Source organism: Heptranchias perlo, chromosome 23 (genome assembly GCF_035084215.1).
Source record: "Heptranchias perlo isolate sHepPer1 chromosome 23, sHepPer1.hap1, whole genome shotgun sequence".
Classification (NCBI taxonomy): domain Eukaryota; kingdom Metazoa; phylum Chordata; class Chondrichthyes; order Hexanchiformes; family Hexanchidae; genus Heptranchias; species Heptranchias perlo.
The window spans coordinates 17,710,756-17,737,555 of NC_090347.1; the positions used below are offsets into that span (position 1 = coordinate 17,710,756).

General features: G+C 42.5%; 1 protein-coding gene across 3 annotated transcripts in view; it reads left to right on the forward strand.

Annotated features, from left to right (window-relative positions):
* Positions 1-16,607: 16,607 nt before the first annotated feature.
* Positions 16,608-26,800, forward strand: part of faap100 (FA core complex associated protein 100) — a 185,844-nt gene continuing 175,651 nt past the window's right edge. For all 3 annotated transcript variants that reach the window (XM_068004124.1, XM_068004123.1, XM_068004122.1), the window contains exons 1-3: positions 16,608-16,813; positions 19,233-19,351; positions 25,160-26,172. In XM_068004124.1, the coding sequence (XP_067860225.1) occupies positions 16,640-16,813; positions 19,233-19,351; positions 25,160-26,172 (1,306 nt within the window). In that variant the 5' untranslated portion in view covers positions 16,608-16,639. The remainder of the gene's footprint in view (positions 16,814-19,232; positions 19,352-25,159; positions 26,173-26,800) is intronic.

The window sequence follows — 26,800 nt, forward strand, 5'->3', positions numbered from 1 at the left end:
TTTCTCTTCCTTTCGGATGTTTCTCTCTCTCTCTCTCTCTCTCTCTCTGTCTTTGGGTCCTGACTGTTTGTATATTCAGTAGTCCTGTATGTAATGTCTCTCTGTCTGAACACTTTGATTGCCTTGACAACGGGCAGTTGGAAAGATTATCTGTAATCACCAGGCATTGTTCTCTGACTATATATGCGATAACCTTCATGGAATCCCACACTCACCTGACGAAGGAGAAAGCCTCCGAAAGCTTGTGATTTTCAAATAAAACTGTTGGACTATAACCTGGTGTTGTAAGATTCCTTACATTCAAACAAAGAGTGAATTGTAGGGTTTAAATACACATCGCCCAAGCTAACCACCTTAATATACTGAGTAAATGTGGCTGAGACAGACGTATGATTTGTACAATATTTTGGTTACATACTAAATGTATTTCATGATAACATTCCCCGATAAAACAATTCTTTGACACTTGTTACACTTTTAGTATACATTGGCATAGTCTAACAGAGAGACCCCTGAAAACATTGACCCATTCCAATACTGATACACTCCTGGGGACTCCCGTGTTACCATTTTATTAGTATACTGTGCTAATAAGTTAACAAATACGGAAAAATCACCTCAGCCCCCCGAGGGTGCAAGGACGGTAATTTGAAAACCTATGTGCTTCGTATAAAGGACTATCATTTTGTACAGCTATTTGCATCTCCCTGTCCTTTGTTTGCTTACTTCATTTTCTTTGCTTTAAAATTGGGAGCACATTGTGTGTCGGATGCTCTCTTCAGCGATATGTGTGGGACTGTGCACAGCATTCTCACTTCATATCGGCTACAGATACAAACCAGAGCTAATTTCAGGGATAAATGTCATGCCAACAAGCAGTCATGAAAACAAATATTCTACTAAGTGGCCTGGAATCGCTCAAGAAATGGGAGGTGATGGGTGGTACCAGCTGCCATCTTGTGGTTGAAGGTAGCCTTATACCCGAGATTCTTCATAAAACAAGGTACCAAAGAAAGAGTCAAAGAAGTATTAGAGCCTTTGAAAGGCACTAATGGGAATGTGGGATCAAGCAATCATGAAATGGCAGATATCCCGAATAATTTATTTGTATTGTCCTCAGAAGAAGCCACTGACTGTCTTCCCAAAGTAAGCGTTCACTTTCCAGGAAATGTGGACAAAATTTTAAGGACAGTAGTAATTACTGACAAATAAGTGACAGAAATGTTGATGTGGATCAATCCCTAGAGCCACATACCCTCCACACGAGCGTACTTAAGGAAATTGCCAACAAAATTGGCCACATTCTGGGGGAGGTCTTTTGGGAATCCTTAGAATTGGGACTTGTACCAAAGGATTAGAGACAAAGAAATGTAACCCCTATCTTTTAAAAAGGACAAAAGAACTGTCCTAAAAATTACAAGCCAGCGAGCCTGACATCTGTTGTGGGTAAAGTGTTAGAGACTATCCTGAAGAAGGGTATCATTGAACAGCTATGATGTCATCAGGGCAAGTCAGCTTGGTTTTATGGGGGGAAAGTCATCCTTGATAAACTTGTTAGAATTCTTTGTGGTGGAAGCACTTCTTGTGGATAAAAGGAACTTTAAGGACTTTATTTAGACTTCAGCAAGGATTTTGAAACAGGAGATTGGTCTATTAGGTAGATAGTATGGAATAGGTAGACTGTTATTGAAGTGGATTGGCAACTAGCTGCATCAAAGGAAACAGAGGGTAGTTATACATGGCACTGTATCGGAGTGGCACTATGAGTGGCAGGAAGTGACTAATGGGGTGCCCAAGGATCAGTGCTGGGATCTTTGTTTTCAAAAGTTTATATCAATTTGGAAGTGGATGTGGAGGCAAAAACTGTCAAAATTTGCTGATGACACCTGGGTGGGAAGGGAGAGAGGTTGCAAACAATTGAGAGCAGGCTGATCAGGTGCATAGGGTTTTAAGTAAATTGGAAAGTCAGGTTTGGAAATATCAAGTTAAACTCAGTGTTAACAAATTAAAGTTTAGTGTCAATGGTGGCAGGGATGAAAAGCGGGTGACAGCGAATTGGCAGCCCATTGAAGTCACTGGAAAAGAAAATCAGACGAGGTGCAAAGTGGGCTGCCGATTCGCCATCACTTATTTTTCGCCCAGCAATAGAAGTTAAAATTACCCTAAAGTGATGAGACTAGAAGAAAAAAGCATTGGAAGTATAAACTAAATGGTGTTTGTCTACAGGATACAGCAAAGGAAAAAGATGTGGGGTATTGGTAGACAGATTGTTAAAACAGTCTGCACAGTGTGAGGCAACAGGTAAATTTTGGGCTGGTATAGTGCGTGGAAAAGAAGACAAATGACCGGATGTGATACTAAGCCTGAACAGGGCACTGGTCTATCTCCACCTGGAGTACTGTGTACAGTTTTGGTCAGCATGTTATAGGAAGGACTTCATGGCACTGGAAAAGATGTAGCAAATAAACTACTTGCCTGACCACTGCATCAGACACCTGAGCTATAAGGAGAGATTACAAAGCTGAGTTTGTTTATACTGGAGAAGAAAAGACTGAGAGGGATCTTATTGAGGTATTCAAGACTCTGAAACGTATTAACAAATTGAACCCTGAGAAACTGTTTACTGTGGTCCAGAGAATGACAATGCGGGGCCATGGGATGGAGCTCAGAAGAGGGTATGTGAATGGACAGAACCAATATAACTATTTCACGCAGAGGGTGCTGAATGTTTGGAATGTACTGTCCAGGGAGGCAACTGAGGCCAATAACATTAGTCATTTTAAGAAGGAATTGGACAAGCATTTGGTGAGAAAATTAATTGAGGGTTTCAGGTCGTGAAGTGTGTATTGTGGTTTGAACACTGGATCTGGTCATGTGGATGAAAATGGTCTTTTCCAGTTCTGTATATTCCTATCTTCCTATTCGGGACCAGGTTGTTGGCAAGCTCTCCCAAGTAAACCCAAAGGTGCTTCTTCAGGGAGAGAAAGATGCTTTCTCTTAGTTACCACCAAACAGCCAGCCAAAAGTAGCATAGCTCAAGACCTGGCACTGTGTTACCCATCTGGCTGGTCAGTTGAGGGAATGATACGTAGCATGGGAGGAGGCTAACGAGAGAAAGGCAATAAATTGTAACTTCTTTTTAATTTAAGGGTGGCAAATCAATATTTTGGACTTGTATACAAATAAGCAGACTGTTCACTTTAGTGGAAGGAGCCAATTTCTAATTGATTATATTTCGTAAACATGATAATGGGTGGAATGGGGTTTTCAATTACAGTTTCAAAACTGTATGTATTGATTGTGTATGAAATGAATGGGAGGCTGGAGTGTATAGATAGGGGGGGTTAGAGCTTCCACTTTGAGTGTAATCGGGAAATTGCACCCAAAATGCGCCCGAAATTACACTGGTTAGGTTAAAGTTCAAGTTCCCGCAAAAATGCATTTGCATAATCACAAACGTAAGATCTTCCATGAACCAGCGAAATTGGGCGGAGTAATTGAATGTAATCATTTATTCTTTTTCTTTGCATTAAAAGATATTCATTGATGTATTTAAGAGTGGTAACCTGGTGCAGTTTTATTAATACAGCTGAAAATGGGTTATCACAAAAAATAAGCATTTTTAAAAATGACCAGTCCTTCACCTGTGAGTAACCTGATTTAAAGTCACTGAAAATGACTTAAAAAAAACTATACTGAACCATTTAATAGTTTCATCGGTGTGCACTAGTCAGTTTCTTAGTAAATTAAATATATTTTGATAAGTAAACATTTTAAAACGTGCCTACTAGTGCCTGTGCGCCTAAGAAAATGAATTCAACATGAAGAGCCTTCCCCAACCAGTGTAATCAGCAGAAACTCGCAATTTCGACCTGGGGACGTGGCCAGTTTTGTGGGTCTGGCCTGATCCGGGCAAATTGAATCTTAAACCAGCGTAAAAGATCGCGGAAAACACAAACATAAGTGGTTTTGGGCGTAACTCGCTAACGTGAGTTTAAAATTCCCCGATCTTTTGTGTTGGTTCGGCTGAATGAGCTGGAATCTGGACGCAAAACAAGCGGAAACTCTACCCTGTGATCTTTATTGTGATAGTGACCTTATGAGAAATGTTGCATTTCCCTCACATTTTAATCGCATTGTGCTTTTACTCCTCCAGCCAAGAAAGTGAATATGCGAGGGTGCGCAAACCTCACCAATGTTCTGGACAACTGGAAATTTGCCATCATGACTCAGATTAAAGACCTACTCCTATTTGACCACCACACTGTGCTGCCAGACTATGGACGGTATGTGTTCAGTAAAGGAAGAAAGAACTTGCATTTTTGTGGCACCGTTCACAACCTCTCGACCTCCCAAAACGCCTCAAAGCCAATTAAGTACTTTGGAAGTGTAGTCACTGTTATAATCCAGGGAAATACGGCAGCCAGGTTTTGCAGTACAGACGTCAGTGTTCCTGGGACAGCTAGGGAGACACTCTCAGTGCTATGTGGCAGAACGAGGAATGTCCTTGAATTCCCCAGGGGAATTCAAGGACATTCCTCGTTCTGCCACATAGCACTGTGAGGATGCAAGTGGACGCTCAGCACGTCCCACTGTAGGCAGGGGAGGAAAATGAGGGGAGGTGCTCCCGTGCCTGTGAGCTAGAGAATGGGAAGGGGAAAATAACGCTGACCAGAAGTAAAGGCAGGGCTGCTGAGAATTTAAGCATGACATTTTGACTTTCACTTCATCAATTTGATGGATATTGTAAACATTAGAACTGAGCCTTTTGCTTTTAAAGTGGAAGTAACTGAGCTTCTTGGATTCCTGGAAAAATATGCTTTTCCATGATAAATATTCATGCTCTGACAATTCTCAGTAACCCTCGTGTAAAAAAGTAACAATGTGTCACAGGTGGGCACACTTTAATAGTAAGGAGTCTTACAACACCAGGTTATAGTCCAACTGTCGGACTATAACCTGGTGTTGTAAGACTCCTTACATTTGTCCACCCCAGTCCATCACCAGCATCTCCACATCACACTTTAATAGAACATTGCCATTTCCAATAGTATTTTCAAATAGTTGGGCCATTCATGTCAGAGCATGATCCTGGTCTAACCGAGTATCCACACACTTTGACTTTCCACTGGTCACTAGATAATCAGGAGTGGGACCCCGGCTGATTTTTGTTTTATTCCTAGTCTGAGGTTATGGAAGCCAATCCAATCAACTGAGCACAGAGTAGTGATTGAATCTGGGATTTTCAAGGTCTGTTTGGCTTGGTACCACATTATTTATCCACTAATCTGTTGAGGGAGCTATGATTACATTTTTTGTTTATTTTATTTAAAACTTAAATTCCAATTGATACCTCTCAGTCCAATCTGGAGATCGCCCAAGCAGTAATGAATGGTGCCCAGTCTGCAGTCAGTCTATTTTTTACTTTTACGGATATTGGCTCTATTCCACAGTACAGTGCTATCATAACTGATGGGAAGGATGGCAAATATCACTAATATAATCACAAAACAAATATCGATTCAAGTTCATTTTGACAAATATTAACAAATCAGTTTAAACCTGTATTGTGTTTTCGGTGCTTCCCCAGAATATGAACTACACTTTCCTTTTTGCTCCTACACAGGATTCACACACTTTCAGAAGCACTCGATGATCTCTACAAAGAGTTTAATGCTTTAAAGGAGAGAATGATCGAGCTGACCAACAAGTTTGAGGGAGTTGAGTCATTTGTGGACGAGCTAAAAGCTGCCCGGCATGGCGCCAGAATTGGAGAGAGACGAGTCCAGTCCACTCACGAGAAGTTGGGAAATGATGGGCCTCGCAGGACACGAGTTGTGGTCCGTAAAGTGAAGAAGCAAGTTGCCAAACCTAGCACCTATACTTAGTCCATCTGAAACCAAACGCTGCTGATTCTATACAAATAACTATTGGAGCTTCTGAACTTATTTTCTGTGTTCTATAATGTAGCTGAAACATAGTTAAAGGGGACGTTCTTCTAAATGGGTCATTTTCTCATGTATCCTTTAATCACCGCATTCAAACCAGCATAAATATGTTTTGTTTAAAGAAGGCTTTGATAGATGGGATGATATTTCTGCCAGAATATCCCAATTTAACTGGCTTCAGCTAAATTTACTGAAAGGGAGAATGCCTGTTACTTCCAAAAGGTATTGCGTTTCTCTGCCAATGTCAATCCTACCAACGTACTTTCATTGTATCATATACAGACAATAAATCTGCTGCCATTGCTGTTTTATATAAATCAACTGTGAGTTGCCAGTGATTACTCCCTGCTCCTGATTTCCCAGGCTCTTTGTTCTGCAGTGTTACGGGTAACTCAGCTTTTAATGCTGATATAAACAATTTTTTTTAACAGGATAAATAGGTGGAGTTCTGTACTCAGCAGGCAACACTGCAGCCACTTCGCTTTCTCCGCAGTCAGGGTTCTTTTTTATAAATGTAAATCACCGTCCTGGGTTGGGCGTCAGTGCTCATCATCATTGTTGATAAAGACATGGGCGCCCAATTTAACTGGGGGCCAGTTTTCGGCTGGTGAGTTTCGATGTCAGTTCAAAACTCACCCACTGCAGCAAAAATGGGGTATTTTAACACCTGGGCCTCATTTAAATGCTGTCGGCCGACTTCTCACGTCTTCGAGGCAGGAAGTCAACAGCGAGCAAAGCAAATTCACTTGGTCCGGAGGCCGCCCGCCAAGAGCAGGTAAATCCGCTGATGGTGAGGCATTGCACCCACTCAATGGGAAAGAGGTCCTTAATTTCTTCATTAGATCTTGCGGCTTTAAATGATCAAAATATGTGGAGTGAGTATCCTGAAACAGGGAGTGCTGGGAGGTGAAGGATATCCAAACACAAAAATTATTTACTTTCTCAGAGAGATACAATTTTATATAATAGTTCTATAGTTTTTCGAATCTTGGTAAAACTTTTCACCACACCCCCATCAAAAGCAAAGTAGCAGTGTTTGGGGTATGTTGTGTACTTATATTGAGGGCAAACCCATCGCTAGTTAAATACTCACTGTATGATTTAAGAGCATCAGATGAATCACAGAGCAGCATATGATCCCGGGTTGTTTTTCGGGTAAATATGTCCATTGGCAAAGGTAGAAAGCCCAGCAAGTGGGTTATGTGCTGTCTTATTTACCTCCCTCTGGTAAGGTTAGTCTGCTATCACATCGCATGTGTCAAATGCACAGGCAAACAGGTGTTACTTTAATGAACAACAAAACTAAAGGAAAAACCAATGCACACGCATTTAAAAATAAGGAAAAATACAAATGATTTTTGACCACAGGATAGAATGTGACTCGGTATCTTATAAAATTCTACCCTGTGCTCTTCGAAGGATTCCAATAGCATTTCTGAACCCCAGCTAAAAATATAACAAGATAAAATGTGTATGTTAGCAAGGAATATGTTGATTTAAATAATCTGTATATTTTCTCCAATTGGATTTTAAAATTTAGGCAAGAGAAAAAAAGTCCAACTCTTGTACAGTAGAAATGTGCAGATTTTGAGTGTGAAGAGCATCTAGTTTAATATGGCTGAATTAACAGGAAAAATAAACACCCTCCGGTTAAAGGGTGGAACTTGAAACAGCTATTTGAAGTGAAAACATTCTTTTGAAAACTTTACTTCAAACAAAAGACAACATTAACCTAGTAATAAGGATACTTTGTCACTATACCAACAGGGCGTTATGTGCTGAAAGTGCCAGTAATTACTGAAATTTCTCAAATTCACCTTCTGTGCCCAGCAAGTCACCTCTGGTGTGTCCCAGGGTTTCACCCTATTTCTCATTTGCATGCTACCCCTCAATGACATCATGCACAGACATAGGGTCAGCTTACACATGTACATTGATGACCCAAGTCTACCATTCTGCATCCACCATTGCTATACTTTCTGACTGCCTATGCAAAATCAGGTCAATGTCAGCAAAACGGAAGCCATCCTTCTTGGCTGATGGTAAAGCATTGCACCCACTCATCAGCCTTCCTGGTTGCCCTCTGAGGCTACATCTGTAGATACACAGGGGTAGAAATTGGACCTAGTTCCCACAACGAGTTCCAATTTCAGGGACCAATGTCCTGCGCCCCAAGGTTGCCTGAAAGACAAATGACCTGATATTGGGTTGGGCCATTTTTGGGGTGGCCGCCTAAACAGGCGTTAGGTCCTTTGCATAAGGCCCCCTCGGGAAAATTAGGCTGCATTTCAGGCCTGCCCCGCTTAGCTTTTCCAGGCGTGGATGTGGCCTGTCAAGCGGCCGCCAACAAAAAGGTAAGCTTTTGTTTTAAGTTTGCTGTGGAGCCAGGAGGAGCTGGAGTGCTCCTTCCGGCTCCACAGCACTCGCGAGGGCCACTGCCGGTGAGGCACGGGGCCCCACGTTCATATTTATAAAATGGGCGAGGTGCCTGTGGAGGAATAACAGGCCCAAACAATATTAATGAGGCCTGAGACCTAATTCCAGGTCAGCCTCGGGCCTCCCGGTTTATGTGTACGCTCCATGTATGGCGCCCATTTCAGGCCGGAAAATAGACATAAAGGAATTTTTGTTCCACAATCTCAGTTTCTTGTTTGACCCTGGCCTGAACTTTTTTCCCCACATCCAGTCCATTGCTAAGACCACTTTCTTCTGCCTCTGGCACCTTGTGACTTATGCCCCTAACTCTTGCCCACTGCTGCTGAAATCCTTCTCTGCATCTTTGTCACCACTATTCCCATGCTTTTCTTGCTGGGATTCCTGCCTCCACCTTTCACAAACTCCAGCTTATTCAGAGGCCCTTCTCAGCCATATCCTCTCCTGCACAGCCATCTCCTCTGTCCTTGCCAAGCACCACTGTATCCCAGCAAACTGACTTGAAGATCCTGGCTACTTCACATTCTTGTTTCTCCCTACCTCTGCGATCTTCTTCCAGTCATATGTTCCTGCACACACCCTCAACTCTACTTGTTCCTCAATCCCTTCATCACACCAGCAGAGGCCAATCTTTCACTTACTATTTCCCTGCTCTCTGGAAATATCTCCTGAAATCAGTTCGACTTGCTGCCTTATTCTCTGTCTTCAAAAGCCTCCAACAAGACCCTTAGCTTTGACCATGGCTTTTGTCTCTTTCTCTCCCACCCCCAGATTTTTATTTTTGTTTTCCTGCTTGGTGCCTACCTTATTAAATTTTCTAAAATGGTTTCTTTTACGTGAGAAATGCTTTATAAATGTAAATTGCTGTGGCAGATAAAAGTTTGTAACTAGCATTGTTACACCATGGTAAAGACCCTGTATTGTGGAACAAGCAGTACAAACCATATTTCAAAATGTATATTCGTAATGAAAAAAAATTACAATCTTTTATTTTTGTGAAACCCAAGTAGGGTGATGAAAGGAAATAGGATATCAATAGGACTGAAGTTAATTAGGTGGTATCCACAGATTCCCACGGAAACATTGATCCATTAGGGAGTAGTCCTTTCACGAGATGCAATAATTCCTGCTCCCTCGTCTGTACTGCTCTGGTTCTACTGATTTCCCCCGACTGAGTCCATTTCTTAACTTTCTTTGTTGTAACCCCCCTCCCAAACTGCTCCAATATGAATATTTGCTAAACACCTCACTCCTTTCCCAGATTGGAATAATTGTAGTACCATCAGAATTTTCCACACCTCCTCCCAAACCAGATCACAATATTAATTAGCTTTGGGATCTCATGAACTCAGCACAGTTAGTGGGAATCGTCACTGCAATGCAGCATCTGTGATATCTGGATCTAAACAATGGAAGCCCACCATAGGAAAATGTAATGAAAGTAAATGCGGGATCAGTTCACATTACTCTACCTTACCAGGGGTTGCTTTGTCCTCAGCCCTCTGAGTTAACTGTAATATGTGAGGAATTGTTCTGTGAGTAAAAGGAACAGGGAGGGCTAGGTTAACATTTCTGGGTGTCGGCTTAGAATGTTTTGACAAGAGTGGCAACTGATATTGTCATGGCAATGTAGAAAACATACTTATCAAGGAAGCCTAAGATAGCTATGAATTTTCTTCATGTCTCTTTATGATGTTTGTATGTATTTCTATTTTCATATAGCTTTATCTGTACAGAATATTCATTTATTTTATTGGAAGGTACATGTAATGTATTGTTTTTGCAGTATGAGTGCAGAAGGTGGTTACTTTTTCTTACTTCCTGGTAATAATAAACTCAATAGCTTTGAACATCTAGACCTGTCGTTTTTATAATATTTAAATGGAACAATATTTTGGGAAGTACAATTTCTCAGAAGCCCAGTAGCTTTAGCAGTAACGTACTGTACGTTCAATTAAGAGAGTCGATATTTTATTCCAGCCTTGGCTCTCGTTCAAGATAAAAGGAATAAAGTGCAAGTTCAGAAAATCTGAAATAAAAACAAAATGCTGGAAATATGCAGCAGGCCAGGATCTGTAAAGAGAAGAGTTTTTAACGTTTCAGATGAGGACTCTTCGACAGAACTGCAAATGGTCCCAATGTGAAACATTAAACTCTCTTTTCTCTTTTCAGATGCTATTGGAACTGTTGCATTTTTAATTGTTATTTTGACTCACATTCAAACCTAACTGTTCCTATTGGACAATCCACATCACACTTTCCATCTGCCGAGGAAAAAGGCAGGGCACTGATAGGACCTGTCTCCCCCCACCCCCATAGAAATGCATTAATTTTCATCTGCCATTGTTCGGCCCACTCATGTAAATTGTTAAGATCATTCTGTAGTTTCTGGGCTGCCTCCTTCAATTCCACTGCCCCTCCTAGCTTTGGTATCATCTACAAATTTGACCAATTTGCATTGAGTTTCAGAATCCAAGTCACTGATACAAATTAGAAACAGTTGTGGTCCAAACACGGAGTCCTAGGACACCCCACTTAATATTACCAGTGCCTGTTGTTTTCTGTCCTTTATTCTGTTTCTTGTCTATATCCTATTTTGCCCTGAATCCATTACCTAGTGTGTTTGTATAATCTGCGATGGTGGTAAATTAACCCATTGGACAGCCTACTATCAAGAAAACTACTCGACAGATTGACTCCAACGACTCTGCATTCAATAAACATATTGAATCTCTGTTGTTCGACAGGAACCAAGTCAGGTTATGATGTATAGTCCTTTGACTTGCAGAAACCAAAATTAACTGTGCGTGTGCGTGTGTGTGTCCTGACCAGCAAGAAAGAAGCTAAAAAATAATCTTAACAGCGACAAAAATGCTTTATTCCTGTCGCACCAACCAATAATCTTTGCACATCATCTGCTCAGCCTCAGAACTGCATCATTAATACTGTCGCTGCAGAAGGAAAATGTCTGTAAAAATAATTTCACTTGTACATCAAGGTCTCCAACATTGCTGGTGCTATTTTTCTTATGAGCTATTTTTTGGTTCCATGATTGGGCAAGGAATTGCTCTTTAAACTTCCTGTGCCACATGAGGTTATTTCATCCTCTGAATCCAGTCATAAATGCAAACAAATGTTGAAAATCCATTAAAATTAATATATTAAATACGGCTCTCATTTTCCATGGCACTGTTGAATAAAATCTTTCTCTTGCTGACAAAACAAACTGCAGCCCTCAGGCTTCCCGCACTTCTGATATTTGCATTCATTACTTTTCATTAAGCTGAGATTTGTAGGAAAAAGGCCAAAGAATTCTGTGAGATTTCAACAAATATTAAAAACAGAAGAGCTATCATTTCTTTATACCATGTCACAGTGTGACAGTATAGACACTTCACATGAATACAACCACAAACTATTACAGATAGCCTGAGTCTCTCAGTTTGCAGACCAACTCCATCATGTTACGATTGGGCTGTTTAAAGTGCTGTTTTCTCTTTCAATGGTTTCATAGCCTTTCCCAAGAGCAGACCTCATCCCTCACCTCTGGAAGCCTTACCTTTACGTAATCTGCCCTTGCAGGAGTGTGTTTTGGCATTAACAATTACTTTAATTGCAGTAATCTGCCTACTGGACTATTTTTCAATCAATACAGAGGAATATCAAACACAGATCAATGATTTTACATGTTTAATTGTGTAACATTTATTTATAATTTACAGAACACAAAAAAGCATCAGAAATAGGCTTAAGCAATACTAGAACACAATATTATTCAATCATAAATGTCTTAGAAATATCCACAAGGACTAATTACTCTTTTGATGAAGAGGTGAAGATAAAACAGTTAGTTGTGATACACAAAAGTCTCTGGATAAACTGCTGCTGATATCGTTGAAGTTTCCTTTTTCTTCTCCTGTACATTCCTTTAATGAACTTTCTTCATTAGCCAAGAACCAACTTTCTTATATAACAATATATTTTCCTTTGACATTAGACTTACAGTCAAGTTTGGATCATATCAAAATTTGTAAACACAACTGACAAAGGGAATGGATGATTGGCCAGACCAAATTTATACTTTACCTCAAAATGGAGACCAGCCTTCTATTAACAACCACACAATCTCACAAACATCAATATGAAACCAATTTCAGAATACTCAGCCATATGTCTGCGGGCGTATAAATATCAGCATCATGATGCCATTCAATGAACAAAGCTGCCATTTGGATACAATTAGTGTTACATACCCCACAAAACTGGCTGAGCTGGAGTTGGCTAACGCTTTGATTTGAAAGACACAGGACTGAAGATAATTTGATTTGGTTCGGTCTATATCATGGAGCATCTCGAGTGTTGCTTTTCAACAATAGCATTTCTTTCAGCACTGTGATTGTTCTGAGGGAATAATGTGACTAAATAAAATCTCATTAGGCTGCGTTAACCGCTGCTCATCGGTTCCTTGAGTGTTGCAATTGAACAATGGCATTTCTGAACATATTGGTGTTCAGGGACAATGAACCAGTGGAACTAATGATTGTGTTGCTGAGGCTGACATCACAGAACAGCTTCAAAATCACCAATTTTTTCAGTTCCTTGCTTAACAGCTTTCCCAAGTTTGACAGAAATGGAAAATATATTTGAGAACTAACCTGCTTCAACACAGAGATAACAATTAAAAGGTTTCATTGTATTATAAGGCCTTTTAAAAAATGTAATACTGATCTATCGTTTTAGTATGAAAAGACTTCATTTTTTAAAACTTATTTATCTTTTTAACACCGTTCCCATGCCCTGTGGTTCTGTGGTGCCCTGAAGAAAGATTTCAATGAAGAAAATTATTGCATTTTCTTGAAATTAAAAGGACTTTTAAACATTTAATTCCTTTTTATCAAAACCAAAGGACAAGTATTCCAAAGAATCAGCCAGTTAGATTTTAAAAATAAACCAATCTATAACTGGATGTTTTTTCAGTTTTCACCACATCTTACAAAATACAGGTTGAGCAAATCTCCCGTACTACAGTAACGTGGGTGAACTTTGCAATTGATGTTACATTAGTCAATGGAAATGATACACATGGTGATTGGTCACCAATTGAAACCGTTTTGACACAGTGGTTGGTACCAAGTCCTTACTGCTAGAATAAAGATTTTTTGTTTTTAAAAATTATATTCTCTCTTTACCCATCCATAAGTTGCACGGAGTAAACTTGAGGGATTCAATGGTCTTTTCTCACTCTGGACTTTCTTTTTTTTTATTCGTTCACAGGATGTGGGCGTTGCTAGCGAGGCTAGCATTTATTGCCCATCCCTAATTGCCCTTGAGAAGGTGGTGGTGAGCCGCCTTCTTGAACTGCTGCAGTCCGTGTGGTGACGGTTCTCCCACAGTGCTGTTAGGAAGGGAGTTCCAGGATTTTGACCCAGCGACGAAGAAGGAACGGCGATATATTTCCAAGTCGGGATGGTGTGTGACTTGGAGGGGAACATGCAGGTGGTGTTGTTCCCATGTGCCTGCTGCACTTGTCCTTCTAGGTGCTAGAGGTCGCGGGTTTGGGAGGTGCTGTCGAAGAAGCCTTGGCGAGTTGCTGCAGTGCATCCTGTGGATGGTACACACTGCAGTCACAGTGCGCCGGTGGTGAAGGGAGTGAATGTTTAGGGTGGTGGATGGGGTGCCAATCAAGCGGGCTGCTTTATCTTGGATGGTGTCGAGCTTCTTAAGTGTTGTTGGAGCTGCACTCATCCAGGCAAGTGGAGAGTATTCCATCACACTCCTGACTTGTGCCTTGTAGATGGTGGAAAGGCTTTGGGGAGTCAGGAGGTGAGTCACTCGCCGCAGAATACCCAGCCTCTGACCTGCTCTCGTAGCCACAGTATTTATATGGCTGGTCCAGTTAAGTTTCTGGTCAATGGTGACCCCCAGGATGTTGATGGTGGGGGATTCGGCGATGGTAATGCCGTTGAATGTCAAGGGGAGGTGGTTAGACTCTCTCTTGTTGGAGATGGTCATTGCCTGGCACTTATCTGGCGCAAATGTTACTTGCCACTTATGAGCCCAAGCCTGGATGTTGTCCAGGTCTTGCTGCATGCGGGCTCGGACTGCTTCATTATTTGATGGGTTGCGAATGGAACTGAACACTGTGCAGTCATCAGCGAACATCCCCATTTCTGACCTTATGATGGAGGGAAGGTCATTGATGAAGCAGCTGAAGATGGTTGGGCCTAGGACACTGTCCTGAGGAACTCCTGCAGCAATGTTCTGGGGCTGAGATGATTGGCCTCCAACAACCACTATCATCTTCCTTTGTGCTAGGTATGACTCCAGCCACTGGAGAGTTTTCCCCGATTCCCATTGACTTCAATTTTACTAAGGCTCCTTGGTGCCACACTCGGTCAAATGCTGCCTTGATGTCAAGGGCAGTCACTCTCACCTCACCTCTGGAATTCAGCTCTTTTGTCCATGTTTGGACCAAGGCTGTAATGAGGTCTGGAGCCGAGTGGTCCTGGCGGAACCCAAACTGAGCATCAGTGAGCAGGTTATTGGTGAGTAAGTGCCGCTTGATAGCACTGTCGACGACACCTTCCATCACTTTGCTGATGATTGAGAGTAGACTGATGGGGCGGTAATTGGCTGGATTGGATTTGTCCTGCTTTTTGTGGACAGGACATACCTGGGCAATTTTCCACATTGTCGGGTAGATGCCAGTGTTGTAGCTGTACTGGAACAGCTTGGCTAGAGGCGCAGCTAGTTCTGGAGCACAAGACTTCAGCACTACAGCTGGGATGTTGTCGGGGCCCATAGCCTTTGCTGTATGCAGTGCACTCAGCCGTTTCTTGATATCACGTGGAGTGAATCGAATTCTTATGATTTATGAGTCTCCCTGCATCACAAAACACTCCCAACTAAATGGGCAGGATAATGACCCATTTCCAAGCCTCCACTATGTTATTCTGGAAGCAGTCACTCAGAGATGCACAAGAGTGGTTTCGGGTAGCTTCCCACTGTTGGGAAATTTGTTGTCCACTCGATAGCATGGGTGAAAACGCGAACTCACCGTATAAATCATGGGAATCAACTCAGATCCCACTGCTCCATGGTGCAGCATGCTGTGGCATTGCATTGCTCTCTAGAATTGGATTTATAAAACCAGGCTGTCTGAGTTAACTTCATACTCACCCAGAGTCACCACTTCAATCATTTATCCGTTGTTTGAACACCATCCAGCTAAGGATCTAATGGAGCATTTCATCCATAAATTTAGAGGGCGAAATCACAAAAAAAATATTTTTGCTTTTGGCACAAAGAAATTGTTGTCTTCTTTTGAGTTTTGTGTCTGAGAGCCAAGCTAGATTCTTGGCTTGGTGGATTTTTTTTATCATATTCAGCCCACTCACATCAAACGATATTTTTAAAGGATGAATTTTGAAACTTATTTAGAAAAAGGGATCAGAGAAAAACAAGTAACTGTATATTTGAAAACTGGCTGCACACTTGAGCACCTAATCGAGACAGTCACTTTACTGCAGCACTGAGAGATTACTCTCAGTTGTACTTTGGATGAATCATTCCAGTGGTTAACATCCATGACTTCCCCCTCCCCATGACAGACTTAGTGTTGCAAGTTACTCCTAATGCCTTCTTTACCATTTCGCATTATTTTATGATAACATTTTACACAATATCTAATAAATATGATTTATGTGCAGTACAGTACTAAAACCACATATCTATTGTTTTCACTAAAAATATATATATTAGAAATACTGTATGGTGGGACTCAGGAGTTTTGTGGTTTTGGAGCTATATGGAATCTCATCTCCAAAATATCCAAAATTTGATCATTCCATAGTTTTGTTTGAAAATCCAGCCACGTGCTATAATTTTAATGTTTAATAAGAAAGTAAAATCCTGGCCATTGGGGAGAAAAGCCTGAAAATACTCGAAATACACAACAGGCAGTCGGCAACCGTAAAGAGAAAGGAGAATTTAAAGTGTGGGGCAAATGCCCCTTTCTTCAGAACTGACTGCATTTCCAGCTTTTATTTCAGATTAGCTGCATTTGCAGTTTTTTTTTGGTGGGGTGGGGGGGGGGGGATTTGACAATTTGAACTAACTCCCTGTCCAGATTTTTTTTTGCAAAAAAAAAACTTTTTTAAAAAAAACTTTGTTTTTTGTCCTTCGTGGTGATTCGTAAATGATCTCCTTGTGATTGGCCGACCTAGATGCTGGGAGGAGGTTTGCCCGCGCTGCCGGAGATGGCGGGTTCCCGGCCGAAAGCGGTTTGTTATTGGGATCAAATTCAAGCGGCGATCCAGCTGGGAGGAGGGCCCCGGGGAGCGGTGCGGCTGCTGGGTCCCCCCGCCCGGGTCTGTGTGTGCAACCGCTCGCGGTCTGTGTACATTTATCAGAAGGACAGCGGGTCATTGGAGGTGAGTGACAGCTGTCAATCACCGACACCCCGCTTTGTGACGACAGAGAGAGCTGTTACAGTGTATCTGCCTCCTGCTTATTTATAAAGATGCAGGTAGTACAGGCAGTCTTCAGTGGGATACATAGCATTATGCAACAGTGTTTAATCGAAAGCATTTTTATATATTTCTATTCTAAACACATTTTCTGTTAACATTTGTCTAACATCACTGGAGATCAACTTGTAAGAACATAAGAAAAGTCAAGGATGGAAGAAGGCATTTGACCCACTGAAGCTTTGTCCATCTACAGCAGTAACTTGCATTTACATAGCATCTTTAGGTAGAAAACTATCCCAAGGTAAATGTCCCTAAAGTTTGCATCTTGATTACTCTGCCTGGCGGATAACTCAGATTTTATTACCCTTTGCGACTGTAAATTGTGCTCGATTCCAGCAGCCCAGTGTACTCTCTGCCATATACTGCAACAAAATCTAACTTTTTCAAAAGTTTTTTCTTAATGTTTTGCCCTGAAAGTGATAACTCTTACCGGTATGGTATAACAACAATAATTTGCAGTTATATAGCACCTTTAATGGAGAAAAACAGCCCAAGTCTTTTCACAAAGGCATAATTAGATCTAAATGGCCACCACGCCAAAGAAGGAGCTATTAGGAGGGGTGACTCAAAGTGTGGTCAAAGAGGTGGGCTTTAAGGAGGAGAGGGAGGCGGAGGGGCTTAGACAGGCAGCGATTCACCAATTTAGCAGTGGGATGGCCTGCACCCAATCTGCGTGTGGATTCGGGCCACTGCTAAATTAGTTGGGGTCATTTAGTAGATGTTCATGGTGACTGTCGAAAACCACCGTTTGGCCCCTTACATGTGTAAATGAGATGCCTACTGCCTGTTTTAGGCCCCCTTGCTGAGTGGAGCAGGAGCTGGGCTTCTTCCCTCGGGATTCTTTAGTGGCCCCATGCGGTCGTCAATGAAAGGTTTTCTTTATATTTCTTTTATATTCAGAAAGTTCACAAATTCAGGAGTGCTCCCCTGACTCCAGAGTCCTTGTGATGGCACCCCCCCCACTGTTGCCTCTCCAACGCCCCCTCCTCCCGGGACTTGCCTTCGGGCTGCTGCCACTGAGGCAAGTGGCCCGATATTCACCTCAGTAAAATGTGCGAGCTGCTTGTGGAGGCGTGACAGGCACCAGTAACTCATGCAAAAAATGTTAATGAGACCCAAGGACCAATTTTAGGGTGGCTTTGGGCCTGTTGGTTGGGGCATGGGCTATCAGCGTGCTGCTGGGACTGGATCTGAAAATGAGCCATAACCAATTCCCACCTCTCGGTGTACGTTCACGCATAACGACTGGCCTTATGGGCATGGAATTGGAGGATCACTGGGTCCTGTGTGACCACACCCCAATATGAATCTATACCTTGAGGAGAAGAATGGGACAAAACTGGGGAGGTAAAAATGATTTCGAGCATACTTCTCTTTCTCTGTTGATACAGCTAAACCTCTTGTGCATAGCAAAGTACAACTTGAGTGAGCGATTATTAAAACAAAGATAACAACCAGTGTAACATTAAGCTATAAAGACCAGAAAGTCCCTGGTACGATCCTTGGCCTCAGAGTTACCAGATCTCAGCCAGGGCAGTAACTGGAACACTACAATTGGCTTCAGTGCTCTTGAGCTTGGGAGAAAGGGAGGAAAGATCATCTACAGTTCCTACTCCTGATCGTTATGCAGTAACCTCTGCTGGAAGGTGTGTTTGTATAGACATTGAGCATTGGGGTTGTCTGTGATACCCTCCGTGGCCAAATGATCTGCTGACATTCACCGTTTCGGCTCATGGATGAAGAATTGTGTCAGCTGTGGCTCAGTTGGTAGTGTTCTCACCTCTGAGTCGGAAGATCATGGCTTCAAGTCCTACTCCAAATATTTGAGTACAAATATCTAGGCTGACACTTCAGTGCCGTACTGAGGGAGTGCAGCACTGTCGGAGGTGCCGTCTTTCCACCTCTCAGGTGGACGTAAAAGATCCCATGGCACTATTTCGAAGAAGAGCGGGGGAGATCTCCCCAGTGTCCTGGCCGATATTTATCCCTCACCCAACATCACTAAAAACAGATTATCTGGTCATTTATCTCATTGCTCTTTGTGGGACCTTGCTGTGCGCAAATTGGCTGCCGCATTTCCTACATTACATCAGTGACTAAACTTCAAAAAGTACTTCATTGGCTGTAAAGTGATTTGGGATGTCCCGAGGTCGTGAAAGGCGCCATATGAATGCAAGTTCTTTATTGTCACTGGGGCGAGATGGTGGCGAGGTGCTGCTCCCTGCGGAACTGTTCCACAGCAGGAACCAGCAGCTAGAGGAGATGAGGGGAAAAAATTGGAAAAGTTTAAAAATGTTTACTTTGTCTTCTGCATTGTTAGATTGTGTACAGGCTACCCAGCACTGTGTGGCAAGTGGAAGTGGATAGGAGGGGAGAGCGGCTGTTTGTGCTGTGTGCTGGCAGTGGAATATATAGCATACCTTTAAATCAGAAGAGTAGGTAAGATTCATTGTATGTAATATTGTACTACTTAAGCTGTAATAGATATAAATATGGGGGAGCTGCCTGAACAAGGCAGAACACAATTGTTTTTTAGCACACCTTAAAGGAGCTATATTCCTTGTTTTTTTTTGCATTGTTATAGTAAATCAGTAATAATATGATCCTATAATAATCCGAAAAATAAAAATGCATAGAAACTCCCGTATTCCTTTGTCTCAGTCAATCAAATAAATCCCCAAATTATGTAATTTTGTAAACTGCAATTCTTTAATTAATGGTTCAGACTTCGAAGTCTGCCATTTGCCGTTTTTCATCATGACACTCCTGCAATGAAACAAGAATGAAGAGCTATGAGATCACTAAGTTTCTGTATATTATTATAATACAGATTAACAGTCTGCTGTGTGCTTCAGACCAGTACCAAACCTTGAGTTTGAGCTGTGCTTTTGCAGATTATGGTATTGTTCAATGTGCCCGTGTCTGTTCTCTGCGTGTTATCCTATGTATAATATACAGTGTGTTATTTCATGGTTATCCGCTACTTAGTAAATTCCTGTAGTTTTGCTCTGATGACATCAGGCATTTAGTAGTTCAGTGATTGTGTCAAAAATATAATTGAACACTGCTAAATATATTGTGAAAAATAATGGCTGAGCGGGAGTGATTATTGAAAATAATCTCACTTTAGGTTTTAAATGACAATAAATCACTCATGAGCTTTGTTCACTCAATTTGACATACTGCTTGAGACTATTTTCGTGAACTCACACTGTATGAGAAATGGGTGTGATCACACCATTATATAATTAAAAAAAATAATAATCACAAGTCCGTTAGCTCTCCTATCCTCCTGAATGTGCACAGGCTGCAGCGATTGGGCTTCAGCCAGCTGAAGCCTGACACTGTTTCCATGGCAGCATGGTGACTGGTGTGAGTGTGTGACAGATTCACAATTGTGTCTGTCACCTCAGCTGAACTGGAATCAGGAAAGAATTATTTATTCAAGTGAATGAGGATATATTAGAATTAAGGTGAAAGAAAATTACCTGGAAGAAAAAAATTAAGTTCATCTTGAAATATTTGAAACCTGGATGTTCGCCCGAATTAAATTGCAGCACCTACCCCCAGGCCGATGGTTGTATCCATTCTAATTCCACAACAACGTTACAATCTCATGAACATACCTTCATTTGAGCCAAAGTGTCTTCAGTCAAAAAGTGAGGCTCTCCTGCTACTGCTCAGGGATTTAATGATGTTATTGGGACGTTCTCAAGAGACATTTTCAATCCAGGGCCACAGGCTATCAATCCAGTCAGTCCTGAGACAAAAGTTATTAGTCTGCTGGGAAGTGTACTGTTACAGTACTTGACATGTATCACTAGATGCTGTTAGAGTGCTACAACAAACACTTGCAGAATCAATTTGTGTGAGCTGAGCCCAGTGCGAGACACAGCAGTATTTTCATCTATGAAAATAGTAGTTGACCAAAATTATTGTATTTTTGTCAGTGAAGATGAAAATTAGGACCACATTTCTATATAGATTGTAAATAAAACAAGACTAATATTTGAAATGAGACAAGACTAAAAGTAAAATTATTAGAGCAACACCTCAACTTCTAGACCAGATGCTGGAAATGTCACTCAAGCCCAGTTTATTATTTCTCAACATTTGTAACCTTGGGAATTGTGTGAGAAGTGAAACAAAAGTTATATTTTTTGAGATATAAATTTTGGAAGGAAAATCCTGTAAAAGACAGACAAAAATATGGAAAAGAAAATTTAAATTTCTGATTTTATTTTTAAAGGCAACAAAATCTGAACAAAAGACTTGAGTAAAATTAGCGTCAAATTTCTTATGAAGGCAATAAATAGAATAAGATTGAAAGTTGAACTAGAGAGACTGAGTAAAACAAAAATGGCTTTTAGGATCAAAACCAATCCTGTAGATACATCGTTCTTTTGTAGTTTGGAGGAATATTTTCTACTCTCAATAAAACCTGTACCATAAAATATTTAACAGCTGCAGCCTGATGGCTGTAACACTACAGCTGCCTTCAAACAGGAATCTCAGTCTAGACTGACATTTAAGCCCAGACTTCCCTTCGAGCGTCTGTTTCTCAGTATCAGCTAGATCACCTCAGGGAGTAAAGAAAATTGGTGGGGGTGGGGGGGGATTTACTTCATCCATCGATCACATTTCCCAGCTGGTTGACAGAGGAACAGTGTCTGTTTGGAACCTGATTGGTAAAGGAGAGAAAATGAAAATAAATCTAAATGTTTTGTCAGCAACTAAAAGTTAAAATTGCAACTGCGAGTGCCAGCTGGTTTTTCCATGCTTTCCACTTGCTGCCAGTTCCAAAGCTGGACATGTCAGAGGACGGGCCTGGGCAGTGGGTGGGGTCGTAGCCTGAGTGAAAATTCATAGAAAACCCAAGTAGAGCCTGTACATCATAATTAGGACAAGCGATTTCTAATCTCTCCGATACTTGCATTGTCTCTCCCCATGTAACTCGAATTCCATTCGCGTGTGCATTTTGGCTGTCGCTCTGGACCCGAGCCGATTATTTCTAGAGCCCTTTATTTTTCTCTTGCTCCTCTCAGGCCCTTCTCCCCGGTCTCTTCCCCCTCCTGTCACCAATTGATGCCACCTTCCATTTCTCCCCTCTTGGGTACTTTGCCGACTCTAATCCCTACCCCAACTAATTACTACTCCTCTGCTTTCCTACTCTCCCTGTTTCAGGCTCAAATCCCCATAGTCCACAACTACCCTCTTTGCCTATCATCATTCTCCGAAGGGCCCATCCAGGAACCCGTCGCTGCCCCCTTATGAGCAGCAATCCCAATTGCCCCACCCTCCTCTCTTTGGCCGACCTTCCTGCCCAGTGCACCCACGGGAGCTAATCTTGTCAACCTTCCCGTCCCGCTCACTCCCTTGTACTCTGTCAGTGGATCAGTCATTGCCCCTCTCCGCATTTCCCTCACTCATGAATAAGGCCCTTGCTATCCACAACCTTAATGTGGAAGATTGCATTGACATTCTTTATTTGACTGAATCTTGGCTTAATGGATGTGTCACCTTGCCCCTTACTGAAGCCTCCGTGGCTGGCTACACTTTCTACCACCTGGCCCACCCAAACCGCAGTGGCGATGTTGTGGTCCTTCTCGCCAAGTTCCATCTTGATCTCTCCCTCTACTCCTCTGGTACCCCCTTCTCCTTCTACCCCTCTCACCTCTCCTTTAAAATACTTGGTGTCTACCACCCTCCTCCAAGCCTTTGCACTGAGTGACTGTTCATCCTTGGTGATTTCAATCTCTACCTCAGAGATCCTTTTCCCTTTCTCCTTTGAATTCACTACCCTCCTGTCCCTCCATATAAACTCTCCTACCCCTATTCCCTACCCCTTTGGCCTTGCCATCTCCTGTTACCTCTCTAATCCCCTGGTCTTGATCACTGACAAGGCCATCTCTGACCACTTCCTAGTATCCCTCATCACCCACATCCCCCTACCCCTACCCACTTCCTTCTACGTCCGCACCTGGAAAAATACGCTATCACCCAAGTTGTTTACAACGGCACATTCAAACTTGAGCATATCTGGTGCACAACTGATTTAGTCATCCATTACCAAATCTGATTGGACTACGTTAAGCGTTATTGGGCCTCACACTGCCAAAATTACCCACTACTCCAGGATCATCCAGGAGAGCAAACATAACCCCCGGTTTCTTTTCTCTGTTACCAACCTTCTCCCTTACCCCCTGGCCCCTCATCTCCAATGTGCAAAGAGGTCACGGACTTCTTAGTTACTAAGGTTGAGAGCATCCATTCAGCTGCCTCTGCTGCTCTGAGCCAGAGGTTCCTCTGATTCTGGCCTCGTGCATCCCCTCTTCCCTTCTCCCACCATTGGTAGTCGTGCCTTCAGCTGTCCAGGCCCCACACTCTGGAATTACCTTCTAGACCCCTTTGCCTTTCTGTCTCTCTCCTCCTTTAAGACCCTTTTTAAAAACCCACCTCTTTGACCCAGCTTTTGGCCATCCCACATAATGGGGGTAATTTTAACCCCCAAGAATGAGTTGGTTGGGGGTGAGCGGGAGGTTAAAATAACAGCTTTTTGGAGCGGGACCACATCCCAGCTCAAATGCGCCCACTTCCGGGTTTAACCCAGGCGGGTTTGTATGTGCACGCACAACAGACACCTGGAAGTCCCGCCCCCACTAGAAGCTGGCGGGCCGATATTTAAAGGAGCAATGTACCTCATTAAAATAGTTGAGGTACTTAATATTTTGCGTATTACAAAAGTTAAATGAATTTAACCTTGCCTGTTTGGGTTTCCCATCGCTTCTGATTCACGTCAGGTGAAAGCAGGCGGGAAGGGCTGGATCCATGAGGTGAGGGCCTTTACTGCACTGCTTGTGGGCCCAGAGGAGCAGGAGTGCTTCATCCAGGCCCAACAAGCTCACCTGGCCGATAGGACCCAGCGATCGGCCGACTCTCCCCCCACCCCCCCGCCCCCCCCCCGATGCTGGCTGGACCCCCTGATGTCGTCCACTTCTTTCACTCAGCATCCATTTTTCTCCCTCATGCCTCTGTGAAGTGCCTCAGGATGTTTTTTTTCTACGTTAAAGACACTAGATAAATGCAAATGGTTATTGTTGAGACATTTTATCAAAATTAAGGTAACTGGAGGGTAAATTGAGCTACTTACGGTAAGTGTAGATATTTGCCAAGGCTTGTTGTGCCAGATTACTTGCTATAATCGCAGAGGTGGTAAAAATGGGCCTGTATTTACAAAAAAAAATGGAGAAATATATCTTGGTCCAACCGTTAAGTGCCCTCATGATTGCCAGGTCTTTGTCAGTGCAGAAAGGCAGCTGCGTCGATTCCCTCATATGGTGCTTCAGAGTTTTCTGTTCACCATATCCCCACAATCAGTAAACGGGTTTAAAACTGTGCTTCAAATTTCCCTTTACAGAGATTGTAGATATTTTGATAACAGGAAGTATTTTTAGCCTTTAATAACCAATTTACATGAACTGAAAGTTGCAATCTGATTGAGCAGGGACTTGTTCACTGCTGTGTGTCGACATTGTGTGAGGCACTGAACGGAGACTCCGACCAGGCACTAGGTTATTATTGTGCTTCTGATAACTTAATGTACCTGAGGATTCAGTGACCATTCATTGCTGGGTGGAGTTTGATCACATAAACAAATCACTTTGTACAGCTTGTGTCCTGTCCTAAAATAAAAACACAGAAATGCTGGATATACACAGCAGGTCAGCCAGCACCAGTAAAGATAAAATACAGACTATGATGTTTTGAATGTGTATCCTTCACCAGAGCCCTGTCCTGGTGAGTGACACGAACTGAGATGCTTCCAGGAGCACTGAGCTTTGCTATGCTCACACAGCATATTCTTCAATATCAGTGAATTCCTGACTTTTTCCTGGGATTGCTCCCATTATCCGTAGTCTTTAAGTGGGAAATTTATCTGGCAATTTGAACCACAAAGCCTCCTGCAATGTGGAGGAGGGGATGGTCCAGGTCAAGGACTTGTTAAAGGGCACTCTTATTACCACTAATTCACTGGAATAATTACATTTCGATCTGGTCAAGTTGGATGATGTTTCTGGATAAAGGGATTTATAGAACTGTTGCCATGAAAGTTCTGTATCGATACATTTTCTGTGTTCTATCACTGCAAGATTTTAGTATATGACAACATGGTAAAAGTTTAGTTGCTAATTTTATCTGCATGTGTCCCATATAAAAATAATGCATTTTGCCATTTTCTTTCTCCAGCCACATTGAAGAGACAGGAGCTCAGGAATCGCCCCTCGATTCTTCCCAATCAGAAAGTAACTGTGGCCATCGCATGCCTCCTATCTGTGCTGTCAGTGCCGAGTGCTGCCTCATCAGGGACTCTGCAATCTGCTCGTTCATCGTTTCGGATGACGTCGTGGTGACTGTGGCTAAGGAGGATCAGAAATGGAGGCTTAACTCACTCAGACTCCCGGCGGTCGGCAGTGAGGTTCAGAGGTGCAGAATAATTGAAGGGATAGACTTTGCTTTTCAACCCGATTTCCTCCGTTATGAAAAATCCCCCGACCCGAGTTACCCACCAGTGTTGTGCTGCATTTACCCTCAGACTGTGAAGGATTCCAAAGAGCGGATGGTGGATGATGATTATTTCTGTCTTGAATTATCTCTTTTCAGCCTCCTCTTTGGTGTGGACGCTAGCATGTTGAACTCACCCATCATTCTTTGTGGGTTGCCAGATGGGCAGTTTTGCTTCTTACCACTGAAATATACCAGCCCACCTAAAGTGCACGATAGCGGATCTGAGGCCAAAGGTCAGGTGTCTCGAATGACCGTGCTGCACCATCTCGAACAGCCAGTTGTTTTTATTGGGGTGTTGGCGTTAAAACAGAAAGGGAATGAAGATCGGAGTCACCAGTCATCAACGGACAAAACACCGATTCCCGACAGTATTGTCGTGATAGGGAAAGGTGGCAAAGTGGTGATTGTCAGGTCCAGCCTTCAAATGGAGATGTGGCTTCCCACCTTTATTGAATACCACCTTCGAGGGCCCATCATCAGTGCCTGCTGTCGTGCCAATACCCTTTATTACAGCACTTGCTCCGATTTTTTCAGCATTGAGTTTGTATGTAGTGCAAATTCATCTGGAGTTGCTGGGAGGCCAGCAGATGAGAAGAATGACCAAGCTGATGGTGTTTTGCCCCCCATCCTTACTCCCACTAGTCTGAACATCTGTGGGGTTGTAGCTGTCTCCAAACCTTTGCTGACACCCAAAGGTAATTGATCTGTACCCTTAGCCAGGACTCTGGTTTAATTGCCGTATATTCCCCCCTCCCCCTGTAATCGCGGAGGGATGTGATGCACTCTAGGGATGTAACTTATGGAGTAGGAGAAAGAAAGAAACTGGCTGGAGAATGAGATTGAAATAAGAATGAACAAAACTGAGTAACAATGTATACACAGCAATCTGCAAAGACATGCTAATTATGTAGAGTCCAGATAGTAGTACAGGCACATGTTTAGCAGCATTTGTGTTATTAGAAAGGTACTTGCATTCCTAAATCTCGATTAAAGGACACCTTTTAGAATCCCTCAGATATGAACAGGGCTGGATACTTAGCTGGTACTAACATTTCCCATCTTGACTCCTCCTGGTTTAGCATCCAGAAAAGATGCTGATCTGCATTACTCCCTATGGACCCCTTACTGATGTCAGCAAAGCGACGCTGTGGCTCTGAATGTGCAGAGGGTCCTGGAGGGCACAGGGGAGGCATATGGAAGTTAACATTGTAAATGTACTCCCGTACATTCACCCTGTTCTTTAACAACGGTGTTTAAATTTGCTCATCCTGTGGGGAGTGGGCGAATGATTCTACAATATCTATTAGACACAGTCACAGTCCC